Genomic DNA, 13,295 nt, shown 5'->3' with positions numbered 1-13,295 from the left:
AAGTTGAGCGATAAACAGTGTTTTTGAATATGGCAGGGATCAGGAGTAAACTTTTCCTTGTGTAACCAGAACGGTTTCGTTTCTCCTATAAATTTTTGCCTTTTTCCTATGTTGTCCGGTAGATTTGGACGAGAGGATACGAGAATCCAAGTTTCGATCCTGGAGGATCAATGGTTCAAAAGTTACAAGTGTTTAAAGTTGAGCGATAAACAGTGTTTTTGACAGGTTAGCGCGGAGAGTAGGGATATCACGTGGTCCCTGCAAGCTTCTCACTGCCATCTCCCGATGGACGAACAGTACACGGACTTCTATAGTTCCTAAAATAAACACATAATCTAGCGTTGTGTGCACAGGAGTAATTTGACATATTGTTAGTTTATCAGGTATTTTTTAACTAAAGGTACATATTTGTTATCTTCAATAGAAATCAAATTATTTTATTTAAATTTTGTTAAATGTGATAAAAGCATGTTCTAGTTTTTAAAAGGATTAGGGGAGGAAGTGTTGCAAATGTTTGTGGCGTTGTGTGTACTTTTTAGCAAGAATGCATGACGTAATATAGAAACCTCGCGAATATGTTTCTGAAGGCCGGTGATTCCGTAATTTCTAATGACGAACCAGAGTTTCAGGGCTCTAAATCTCTTCGACAACGGGATTTGCCAGTGCTAAAACAGCGTTCAACAAAGGGATTAATAACAACAAGGAAACTTCGAAAACATTCCACGATTATTTCGGAATGTTTTCGACAACGTGTATCGAACGGTTAGTTACCATGTAATCGATAGCAAGCCCTGCAAATAAATAAGACGCCGGTGTTTAATTGCATAATTACGCTTCATCGAAGGGAAAACGACGACTTAAGAACGTCAGGAGAAAATGTACCGATGCTTTTTTACCTGAATTTTCATGTTTCAGGTACAACGGGTCCACGTTGAAAGTTCTGTGCAGCGCTTGGCTGCTTTTCACCCTGAAACAGCCGACGAAAGGATCATTACCTAATTCTACGAACCAATACGCCGCTTCGTTCGAATATCTCTTCAATCAATTCCACGTGTTTCTTCAATCTTATTTTCTACGGTCGATTTCACTCTTTGCGATGCGATAGGACCAGTCGCGCGTTTTCGTTGCAAATCGTCAGTTAAATTGTCTATAAACGGACGACGCAAAAGCGAGACGAAAAATCTACATAACTCGATACATAATACGGGGTGTCCTGCTGAAATGAGATCAGCAGGATATCTCGGAAGACGTTGTCCCTATCAAAAAGGTCTTCCTACAAAAGTTGTTTGGTATGACGGGCTACATCACGTAGCATTAATTGTTTTCTTGTGGGTGGAGCGGTAGAGGACATTTCAAGGTCACTTTGATTTTTTTTAAATGGAATGACCTACTTTTTATACCATACACCGATAGAGTATCAAATTCTGAGTATAAAAGTGTTCACCTTCATATGTCCTAAACCTGATAGTTAACGAGGTATTATCCGAAGAAGAAAGAAAATTGTTTCGATGATATCGCGTCAACTATTAGGTTTAGGACATATGAAGGTCAACACTTTTATACTCAGAACTTGATACTTTATCGATCTATGGTATGAAAAGTAGGACATTCCATTTAGAAAAGTCAAGGTGACCTTGAAATTCCCTCCACCACTACACCCACGAGAAAACAATTAATACTACGTGATGTGGCCCGTCATACCAAACAACTTTTGTAGGAACACTTTTCTGATAGGGACAACGTCTTCCGAGATATCCAGCTGATCTGATCTGATATTCATGTATACCGCATAAAACAAAATTGCATAAAAAAATCGCATAGAAACAGGTTTGAAGGTGGCCAATGCGATCGAAGATACTTCTGATAATCAGCTCACTGTCGCCGCGAGAGATCGAACAGAATTAAACTTCGATTTTCAGTGCTCGAACATCGCCGCCGCGAGAAGATAGAAATTCTCCTCTAATTTCTCGTCGCTGATGAGACATTGTCGAAAATCCGAATATGTCCGGCTATAACCGCAATCAACTGATAATGATCAATTTATCTGGCGAGGTAATAAAGCGCGCTCGATGCACTCGTTCCCGATGCGCTCTATCGGCTTTAAAAGACCCTTAAATATCGTTCGGAAAGATTGTGAATTATGTCGGGGCGCGCGAACGGTTCGACGGAAATTGCGGGAAGAATGAAAAAACCGATTCTGCATCCGCAGGACGACCTACAAACCATGAGAGAGAGAGTCGGCAAACTGTTTGCGGGGACATGCGCATTTACGAATTTTCCCCGTATTATTTGTTATATACAGGGTGTCCCAAAATTCGTGAAAATCCCGAAAGGGGGTGGTTCCTGAGACCATTTCAAGCGATATTTTCCTTTGCAAAAATGTTATCCGTGACTTTGTTTAGGAGTTATTAACGAAAAACACGGACCAATCAGAGCGCGACCTAGACGCGAGTTGCCATACTCGGCCAATAAACATGAATAGACATTTGGCGCGCCGGGCCGACTGTGGCAACTCGCGTCTAGGTCGCGCTCTGATTGGTCCGCGTTTTTCGTTAATAACTCGCAAACAAAGCCGCGGATAACATTTTTGCAAAGGAAAATGTCGCTTGAAATGGTCTCAGGAACCACCCCCTTTCGGGATTTTCACGAATTTTGGGACACCCTGTATATACATCAGCGTCGATCGCAATCGTCGACGCTCTTTTATTGTTCGAGACTCACCACATCGCGGTGCAATCGAAATGCACCATCAGCCATTTGCTAGGATTAAATGCTATCGAGTCGGCATATTCTATTCCTTGGAGCCAGCTCCGGAATTCGGGACACACGAATGCACTGCCCGCGTACGCTGCGTCCACGTGCAGCCAGAGTCCGTTCCCGACACCTATCGAATGCAGAACGAAGCTGAATGTTTGTCCACTAAAGCCATTCTCACCCACTGTTACCAATCTATTCTGTGTGCCATACTTTTTTTTTAATCGAGACTTTTCTTTTGAAGCAAGATGAGAACACGACCCTTATCTCTTTCGATTTTTTACATTTAATGTTTTTTTTTCATTTTTCAAAATGACATGTAATAATGATCTTTCACGAGACATGTATTTTATAAAAAGTGTTTTTCACGTGAAAATTGCTAATTAGAAATACTTATGTACTCACACACTTGGCCAACTTCGGTGAGATTATCGAACGAACACGCACCTGTTGTACCTAAAGTAGCGCACACCTTTGTAAACAAACAGAACCGTGTTAAGCCAGTTGGTATTTAAAATGTTTTACAGTAAGGAGCATAACTGATTTAACACTCTCTAAATCAGAACAACTTTTTTATGATTGGACCAAACGACTACAAATTCTCTGTAAGGCTAGGAGAATTAGTTTAGTAAATGACGTCTAATAAATAAGTTGGAAAAATGCATTTGGTCGGAATTGTGAGAAACAATAGGAAAAATTGATTTTTACAACTTTTTCAGCTGGGCCTATATAAATTATATGCGCTCTGAAAATTTCATTGAAATTGGTTAAATGGTTTGCGAGTTATAAACGATCAAAACTGGTAATTTCTAGTGCACCATAAAGTGGCAAGTTTTACCATTTTTTATCGTTTATAACTCGTAAACTAATTAACCGATTTCAATGAAATTTTCAGAGCGTATATCATTTATGCCAGTTGACAAAACACATTTCTTAAATTTTCGTTATTGTGCCATTTAAAAAAGTTGTAAAAATCAATTTTTACTATTGTTTTCCACAATTCCGTCCAAATGAATTTTTTCAACATATTTCTTACTCATCATGTACTAAACTAATTCTTCTAGCCTTACAGAGAAATTGAAGTCGTTTGATCCGTTCGTAAAAAAGTTGTTCCGATTTAAACTGTGTGGAATCAGTTATGCTGCTTGCTGTATAACATAAATAACGTTGAATTGTGCAACTTCTTGTTAGAAACGTCATCAAAGAAGAAAGATAATTGCGAATCTTGTTTATTAAATAATTGGAAAGTTAGATTTAGATTTATTCATTTCTTTGCTTTTAATATTAATGAAAATAATTCAGAGCTCAAAGGTTTTTTGTCTAAATGAATTATTTTCGTGGAACTTTTATTATGCAGATTCTAAAATAATAACGTTCAAAGGTGTTTCTGGTAGTAACATTTTATTCAGTACAAAAATTCCAGAGGATATTTCAAATTGAAGAGAGAGTTTCTTAAACACAGTAAGCAGATATCTGAGTGTGCTTCGATTTCTGATATTAATTTCTTATAGATGCTACTTTGATTCGAAAAATGAAGGCTGCTCCCATGGGGACCAACTAGCGCAAAGACAATCCGCCTTACAACATCATGTCGGTCTCGTCTTTTCTGTGGTAAATACAAACAATTCCGATAAGGTTAATTGGGAGGTCGATATCTCTATACTCTGTGGCTTCGATCTCTAGCTTAATGATTCCAATTGGAAGTGGTCAACCACGCTCATTACGTTCTTCAGAAATTTTTCGAACACGGAATTTCTGTATCGTGCAATTTTTAGGAAAGAAAATTCAAGTTCTCTGAACATTCCCCTATTTATTATTGTTATAACATAAATTCGTTCGATTATCTTCAATATTTTCTTTTCACATTTATTAACAAAGACAAGAATTATTAATATATTAATCGATCAGTTGGAATAATCGTTGACTACAATGGGAAATTCTGATAAAATTTCAGTTTAAAATAGAAATGTTTCGCTTACGTTGAAAGGATTTAATTAAAAATATTAAAGTTTACGTTGGAAGTAGCTTCTACTGAGTCACAGATATATCTGGAACTGCAATGAATCTCAATTAAATTGTTAGAAAAGTTCGTAACGTCAAATGCAGATTTAAAGATAACATTAAGATATTTATTCATAGGTTTATTCAACAACACGATAAGTTACCTTAAAAATGGCAAGAAGTAATGGCAAAAAATTCTACGAATAAACATCGCAAATTTATCTTTGAATTTTCATTTCGTTCCAGCCAAATATTTCCGGAATCCTTTCGCCAGTCTCCAGAAGCCGGCCAGAACGCCAAAACTGAAATTGAATTCGACACTTTCGCCGATTTGTCAATAATTTCCTCTCGCGTAGCAAGACGTCGACGCTGGAACGCCCATTTTGAACGAGGAAAAGAAAAAATCGATTGGTTCCGAATCTGACGAATGTGTAACAGTATTTCAAACGCTATCTGAACCATTTGTAATTGTTTCAAGCCAGTTGGACCTGTGTTCGACTACAGGTGGGAGAAAATTTAAGGGTGAAGTAAAAAAATTGCAATTTCGGTATACAAGTTCGGTGCTTTGAATATTTGTCAGTACTCACATAAAATGGAAGCAAACCCTCGGCTCTGTCACGTGTTATCGCTTCGAGTAACGCCTCACCCCTCATACTAAGCTGGTCGTCGGATTCGATGTATCTCATTCGCACCAGACCTATGAGACCTGCTTTTTCGACACTCGAGTGAGCCTATAATGGAGCAACACACGAAAAGAAATCAAAACTAACAGATGCAATAATATAACGACAACAACATGCAAGCAGAAACACATTTTTTTAAAAACCATTAGGTTATATTAAAAAATACAAGTGCAGTATTAAAATTGTTTCGACAATTAAGGGTTCTGCGGATCTTTATGGAAAATAAAAATGTTCTGCATTGATTGAGGGGGAAGCAGGAATAAAATAAAAATTTATTTCATTGGATAAACTTCCGAAAGTGACAACCCTCCGATTTTTTTATAGTGAAAATTGGCCCAAATTTTATTGTAATGGCTGAAACCATGAAAAAATTATAGTTTTTCCCATTTATTTCCGTAAATAACTGTAACTTTGATAAATACTTCAAATAAAAGTTGTAGGTCTCATCGAAATACACATTTTATGTCCTATTGATTTTCGTCATAAAGACAGTAGTTTTTGAGAAAAATGATAATAAATGTTCAAAAAAATTAATATAAAATGGAATTATTCTCTAAGTCACGGAAGAAGTGTTTAATTTTCAAGTTAAAACAGCTCCGAGTGCAAAGGGTTAAAAATATAATACTAGGATTAAAAGATTTTAGAAGTACTACCATCGAAATTCGAATTCGATTATCCAAACTAATCGAGAGAATTTAAATGTTCGAATAATGAAACTATTACGTTGTTCCAGTAATAAAAGGATTTAGATATCAAAGTCTCGGGTGCCGTAACTTCTTTGATATCTGGAAAATAAGTCGTTCGGGTTCTTCAAAAATAAAATATTGAATTCTCAAGATTTCTGTATTTGTAACTGCATTGATCATGGCACATCTGCGAGGGTGGTCGAGTAGCAAACAATTAATTCGCCCGAAGGCTACTGCTAAGGATAATTAAAGATGGTTTTCAGCATCGCATTTAAGAGAGGGACAGCAGGGAGTAATGTATCAAGGAAAAATTCCCGACCGATTGGGCATTAAGTAATGAAAATACGTACTTGGTCGGAGCAGTAGGCGACAAGACGTGAATTAATTTCGGCTGGCAAACGGTCCGGTTCGTTTTGATGCACGTCCCTAATGGCTCGGGTTCTTGCCGCGAGTAAGCAAACGAGAGTGGCTTCCGACGCGGTGGTTTGTATCACGCCACCGCCACCGGATCCTCCTGGACGATGCAAGAATTCCTCCGGCAGTCCAATCATCTTGCCCAGCCAGTTCATTACGATGGTCTCCAGTTCCGTGCACGCGGGACTCGATGCCTTTTAAAGTGCACGCATCGGATTTCAAGGCACAACATTCAAAACAATTCATTCCAAATAGTATTCGATCGTCGATTTCTCGATGATTTCTTTTTTTAATCGTACACATTAACCAATCAATCACGATCAAAATTTTAATCGATTAACGCCCAACTCTGATGTAAGGTATTGATATCAACTTTTTAAAAAACATGTGAAATTGGCATGAGTAACGAATGACAGTTAAAGAGTAGGACTTCTGAGATAACTGTTGCCAGATCGAATTTGCGTCCCCACTCTATCTTCCCCTTCTACGACGCTACTCCTCCCACGCTTCCGCCGTGGCACGTGACGCGTCTCACTATTGACATAGTAACCTTTTCCCCGCAATTTGTGCCTCAATTATACACTCTGTCGGAATTAACGATGTGCTTACCCAAGTGAATCCAAGACAGTTGATCGCATCAGCCAGCATATCGGCAAGTAGACTAGCGGGCGAATTTAAGGCGGGAAAGTAAGCGTGCATGTGCGGACTCTGCCAGTGGGTTACTCCAGGCATGATGCAGTTTTCGATGTCGGCGAATATGTCTTCCCACGGCTCGCCGTTTACCGGTGCCGACGATGGTAGGATATTCCTCAAGTAACCTGGGGAAACGGCTGGATAAACGCGTCGGGATCGGATGTTCTCCAGGTAATCGGCGATGTAGTCCACCATTTCTTTTCCTGAGAAAATTCGACATCAATTTCGAACATCGACAAATATTTAACAAATATTTCAGTAATATTGACAAATATTTAACAGATGTTTCAGAAATACTGACGAATATTTCTGTGATATTATATTAACAGGTAGATTTTACAAATATTTCTGTAATATTGACAAATATTTAACAAATGTTTCTATAATATCGACGAATGGTTCACAAATATTTCTGTAATATTAACAAATTTTTAACAAGTATTTCTATAATATTTCTGTAATATCTCGACGAATATTTCACAAATGTTTCTGTAATATTCACAAGTATATTTAACAAATATTGCTGTAATTTTGACGAATATTGTAGGATTGGCATTGCAGGATCGAACACACGAAACATTACCATCTACGTTTGCAAATAAACACGTACAAAGATCTAATTGAAAAGAAACATAATTCGTCACATGAAGAAACTGGCGACAGTAGACTGCAAAGTTAACGAGATGCAAAGGAAAGAATTGCGATATGCACGCAGACGAAGTTGATATCGCGGAACATTCTGTAAAACTGTGTTAAGGGTCTCAATTCAGTAACAATTCCAACGGGCAACGCACAAACAACATGCAACCGATGGCCGTAAAGTCTCGTCGGCAGTGTCTAGCATTACCACAGATGTTTACGATTCCTGTAAACGTTTGCGAACGTTGTAATCTTACAGCGGAGTGGGTACGCGCGAGCATCGTTCCAGGGGCGTTAAAACGGCATCAATAAAGAGGGATCACCGAACCGGGAGTAAGTCTATGGGAGTTTTATGGATTCGATACTGCTTCCAATACGCTACCCGCTAGATTCTGTCTTTCGAATCGAAATCTATTCGAATCCTAGGCGAACGATTCACCCCCCGTGATTCCTCCCCCTTCCTCAAATCCAATTTCGCACGGGACCTGGACCTCCCTGTCAACTTTGTCTTTCAAACGTCCATGGAAAGGGCAACCTTTACGAAAACAAGTGTCCCGTCGAATTTAGACGCGCCTGAAAATCCGTGCCAACAATAATTTTCCAGCAAATGATCTTCCCGGTGTTTGATCTGCCTTCGGACATAGTTTTAAATCGTACGAATCGAATCTCTTTGTTGCACGCGAACGAATTGCGAACGGAACAAAGACATCGCTCGAGATCACGGGATTGAGACGGGACTGGTTTCTGCGAAGGTTTAAGATCTAACAATTAAAAGGACCACGGGTAATAGGTTTACGGTTTCCATTCGAGTTAAATAATTGTTTTCGGACTGTTTAGATCATCGAATAGATCGTTAGAAATCGACATTTGTCAATATTGCTGAAATATTTGTAAAATATTTGCCAATATTATACAGAAATATTTTACAATATTACGGAAATACTGATGAATATTACAGAATTACATATATGTGAAATATTCGTCAATATTAGAGAAATATTTGTAAAATATTTGCCAATATTACAGAAATATTCGTTAAATATTTGTCAATATTACAGAAATATTTGTGAAATATTCGTCAATATTACAGAAATATTTGTGAAATATTTATCGATATTACAGAAATATGTATTTTATTAAATCTGTTTGTAACTTTTTGTAGCTTTGTGTGGCGAGAGAATTATGGGAATAGACCTAGATAAAATGTCAGCACAAGTGTGCAGGGCTTTAATGAAACTGTAAACTTCTAAATTATTTCTTCTGTGTTTTAAGCTAACTTTGTACATTAATAATTTAATTCTGTTATAAAAGTTCAATTTTAACAGTCATTTTATACTTGGTTGGTAAAAGGTTTTGAAGGAACAGATATCTTGAAGTAAAGCACAAAAGTTTAAACTATTTATCACTTACTTTATTTGAGGAATTGAAAACGGGTCGATGCAGTATACTTTTAATTTGCATAGTCTAGTCATAAGAATTATGATACTACGTGGTTCTTTCAGAAATTCTATGCAGGCTTCTAGAAATTAAAGATGGCACCTAACGATTCTAATACTTACAGAGAGAGACAGGGGTATAAGTTACTGGTTCCACTTACCATGCTTTCGATACTCCTCCAGATTCATATTATCTGTAACGAGAACAATATACATCCTATTATTTATTCTTGCAAAAAGATTGAATAGAAGTGTTGTCAACATATTTCAGAGAATGTGAATTTCAAAGAAATAAACGTTTTTCAAGAACATAGAGAGTCGCAGTTGAACAGGTATATTGAACCATACTGTTATTATTAGATCTTTATGCATTTATAGCAAAATTGAGTAGATGAAATTCGAATTTGTTGGGAAATTTCAAGGTCACCTAAATTATTTTTAATGGCACAAAACAAATTTTCGTAGAAATTATTAAAATATACATACATTATATTCGAAAGTAAATTTGTTATTTTTGAAAATTGATTTCCCTTCATAATATAACCATATTTAAACGCATATTTGTTTATTATAATCGGTATCCGGTTAATCGAGGTCCTACTGTACAGCAAAACGAAGGCAGCAAATGGTTCACTCACAGAAGGGCTTCACTTAATCTCGATTTCACTAAAGAATTGATTGAGAGTTTGGTATTTTCTCGACGCAATGCATAAGAGTAAACTAAAAAGTCACGGTAAAGATCGTGTTTCCCTCACCGTCGGCTCTCACAACAACCAGATTTCGAAATTTCGGTGGCACCGTATCAGGCGCATGTGGGGACGATTAGGTGACCTCCCCGGCGGAAGTTGCAGCTCGCGGGAAGGAAGGCAGGAGTCGCAACGCGTCTCGCGGAAGTTTCAAATCGTGGCGACGCAACGGATTTCAGCGTAAAGACTGTGGACACGCTTAGCTTGGCCGTATGCGTGTTGACCTAGCACCGAACTTTCGCGATACGACAGCCGCGAGCGAACGATTTCTACGGATTCATCATCGATCGCTCGTCACATGGGTCCTAGAGCTTATTAGGCTAGTGTCACAAGGCTCCCCGCGGCCTAGAACTAGATCGAATGCGTTCGACTCCTCGATCTGACCTTTCTTTATTTCTCGAGAACACGCGGACCAGTTCTCGGTCCAGTTTTCCTGAAATTTTTGCCAAAGCTTATCCTTGAGTAGAGAAGAAAGTCTCCAGAAGGATTTTTGGCGACAAAGCCTTCAAAGTTTTGACAGATCTTACTAAATATTTTCGAAAATATCGATTTTACAGAAAATAGTTTCAAACAAAAAATGAAGCTCATAAAAAGCTCTACAAAAAGGTTATATACACTTTTTACGTAACGCTATTATTTTGGCTGTTATGACCCAAAATAACACGGCGGGGTCAAATTAACCCAGCCCCTTTCAAAGTTTTGACAGTTTCTACTCAATATTTTCGAAAATATTGATTTTAGAGAAAAAAGTTTCAAACAGAAAATGAAACTCATAAAAAGCTCTACCAAAAAGGTTGTATACACTTTTTACGTAAACCTATTTTTTTGACTGTTATGATCCAAAATAGCTCGGCGGGGGTCAAATTAACTCTGTCAAACATTTTTTTTATTTACTTCCGTAAATAATGGGAATTTTGAAAAATGCTTCAGATAAAAGTTGTAGACCTCGTCAAATTACACATTTTATGTTCTATTGATTTTTGTCATAAAGATAATACTTTCTGAGAAAAATGATAGGTAATTATGGAAACGTACACCCCTGCAGTAAAAGAATGATAATAGAAACTGAAAGCAGACTAAATCAAGTTAATAGTATCTGCGGCGTCTCTTGGTTCGGTATACTTTTTTATATATTCCAATAAGTGTTGAAATTGAATCAGAACTGAACGAAGAGTCTCGTTAGGGGTGTGCAAATTGTGGGAGTAAATGTCTACTAAATACAGTAAACGGGGAGTGACTTCTTCCGACGTATTAATCCTGTTTTCGGAAACAGAGAACCTCACTCGCGAATATCACTGAAGTGCAGCGGTGTTTCTCTCTTCCTTCATCAAAGAAGTTAGCGTTCTGGTTGAATTTTCAAATTGAATTGTACGTTCACCCATAGAACAACTTACAACAACAATACAATAACAATAATTCGTGTGATCAAATTATTATATCGCACAAATTGACATATGTTTGTGTTAAAGCATTCAACTATTAAACAAAAACGTAGCCGGACTATTTTTCATTTTCTATATGGTGATCATCAATAATTTTAACACTGTATTCTGAAAATGAGTAAAAATAATTATTTAAATAATACTAGAATTTATATTTTATACTCGAATTTATATTTTACGTATTCCATAAAACATTACACGTATGAAATGTAAATATAAAATACATATTTAGTAAGTAAAAAATAGTTGGGAAGATTATACTTAAACAATTCTATTTTAATAAAAAATATGAATGAAAATTACTTAAAAATTAATGTTTAACAAAATAAAAAAAGTGGTATTTGTCTACAGTTAAAATTTACTACTTTCTAAAATGAATTTTAGTGCAAATTTCATTCCAAAATTTCTCTTAATTTCTCTTATCTTAAATATTTCTTAGACTTTGTTTAAAAATCTTCTTCACCAATAGAAAACACAATAACGTTTTAAATATTGGACTATACGATTCAAACTTTTCTGAGCACTCAATTATTTTGTCAAAACTTGCAATTAGTCGAAATTGTATACAAAAAAAATACTAAACGTTGCATTTGGAACTTTCTAATGTGAGCCTGTATTGAAAATGTAAAAAGCACATTTTGTAAATCTGCGAATTGGACATTGAATGTCTTAAAAATCGTTAGATTTAGTGCAGTTATTTAAATCACAGTGAATTTAAAACACACGATCCATAACGAGTTCGAATATACCCGAGCGAATGTAGAAATGAAATGCCCGATTAATAAATACGAAGGTTGATCGAATGTCTCCAGCAACGCCAGTCAATTTGAAAGAAATCCAATCGCGCTGGATCCCTTTCGCTGCTCGAATTGTCATGAGATACACGAGGCGAATCCTTAGCGGCGTGAAAAGGATCACCGGACAGGGAACGATCGAGACGTTATCAAGCGGTGATTACACACGGGAAAATAAAAGATCATCCCGGAGGCCTGTACGGGGTGTAAAATGGAAAATCGAACATCGACAGTCGCGAGGATCTCGAGAGCTTAAGCTAGAAATGACGCTCGACGATATTAAAAGCTCGTCCTTCCACCGTTTCCGTTTCCGACTTTTGTAATTTCCCGTAGCTTTCAGTATCCGTGCCCGATGCGAAGGATTTATCAGCGATGCCAGGCTGCTTAGGTATGACGCGAATCACTGTGCTACCTGATGCCGCGATTCGTGGTTTCACCGGAAAATGCCTGGCCGCGGAATGGAAATCGGAATTCCCGAACGTGCGTCCTAATCGTGTCGATAACTACGCGAATTGCTCGGCGAAAAACAGCCGATCACCTTTCAGTTTACGTATATAATATTACGAGAATGCCCACGTTTAATTTTCCATGCCAACCAGAAATTATCCTTGAACAATATTGACACAATGAATATTTTTAATTAAAACGTGTCTTCGTTTCAATTTCCTAAAGAGGCGCTTGCCTAGCAATTCTTGGGTCTTCGAGACACGTTAAATGAAAATGGAAGCTCCAGAATGATTTTAGCGATTTAATTGGTCGTTTAACTTTCAGTTTGTACGGTTTAATTGTGTTTTGGGGGAAACCGACCTTGTTGAATGTTTAAAATCCCACGGCGAAACAGGTAACTTCCTTGCGACGGAGGACGGGTCGCGGCAGATTAACTTCGGAGAAGGTTCTGCGGCGCGATCACTTCTCGAACTGGTACTCAGACAAATTTTACTACTGGAAAAACAGATATATTCACGGTTGAGGAGAATCGGTGGAATGCAAGTCGTGTTCAACAAGTG

General features: G+C 37.4%; 1 protein-coding gene across 2 annotated transcripts in view; it reads right to left on the bottom strand.

The window, feature by feature from the left end:
- Positions 1–13,295, bottom strand: part of Hdc (histidine decarboxylase) — a 16,876-nt gene extending 3,581 nt beyond the window's left edge. The window contains exons 1-10 of one of the 2 annotated variants that reach the window (XM_076442251.1): positions 13,096–13,295; positions 9,468–9,500; positions 7,148–7,434; positions 6,475–6,732; positions 5,343–5,486; positions 3,160–3,226; positions 2,722–2,884; positions 897–967; positions 772–791; positions 567–665 (exon numbers count right to left, since the gene is read on the bottom strand). In XM_076442251.1, the coding sequence (XP_076298366.1) occupies positions 567–665; positions 772–791; positions 897–967; positions 2,722–2,884; positions 3,160–3,226; positions 5,343–5,486; positions 6,475–6,732; positions 7,148–7,434; positions 9,468–9,495 (1,137 nt within the window). In that variant the 5' untranslated portion in view covers positions 9,496–9,500; positions 13,096–13,295. Of the gene's footprint in view, positions 1–566; positions 666–771; positions 792–896; positions 968–2,721; positions 2,885–3,159; positions 3,227–5,342; positions 5,487–6,474; positions 6,733–7,147; positions 7,435–9,467; positions 9,501–10,061; positions 10,542–13,095 lie in introns of those variants that run through there. The other variant, XM_076442252.1, reaches the window with a different exon arrangement.

The sequence above is a fragment of the Lasioglossum baleicum genome, chromosome 17 (genome assembly GCF_051020765.1).
Source record: "Lasioglossum baleicum chromosome 17, iyLasBale1, whole genome shotgun sequence".
NCBI lineage: Eukaryota > Metazoa > Arthropoda > Insecta > Hymenoptera > Halictidae > Lasioglossum > Lasioglossum baleicum.
The sequence above is the reverse complement of the archived record's forward strand: the minus strand, read 5'-3'. Positions and strand labels throughout refer to the sequence as shown.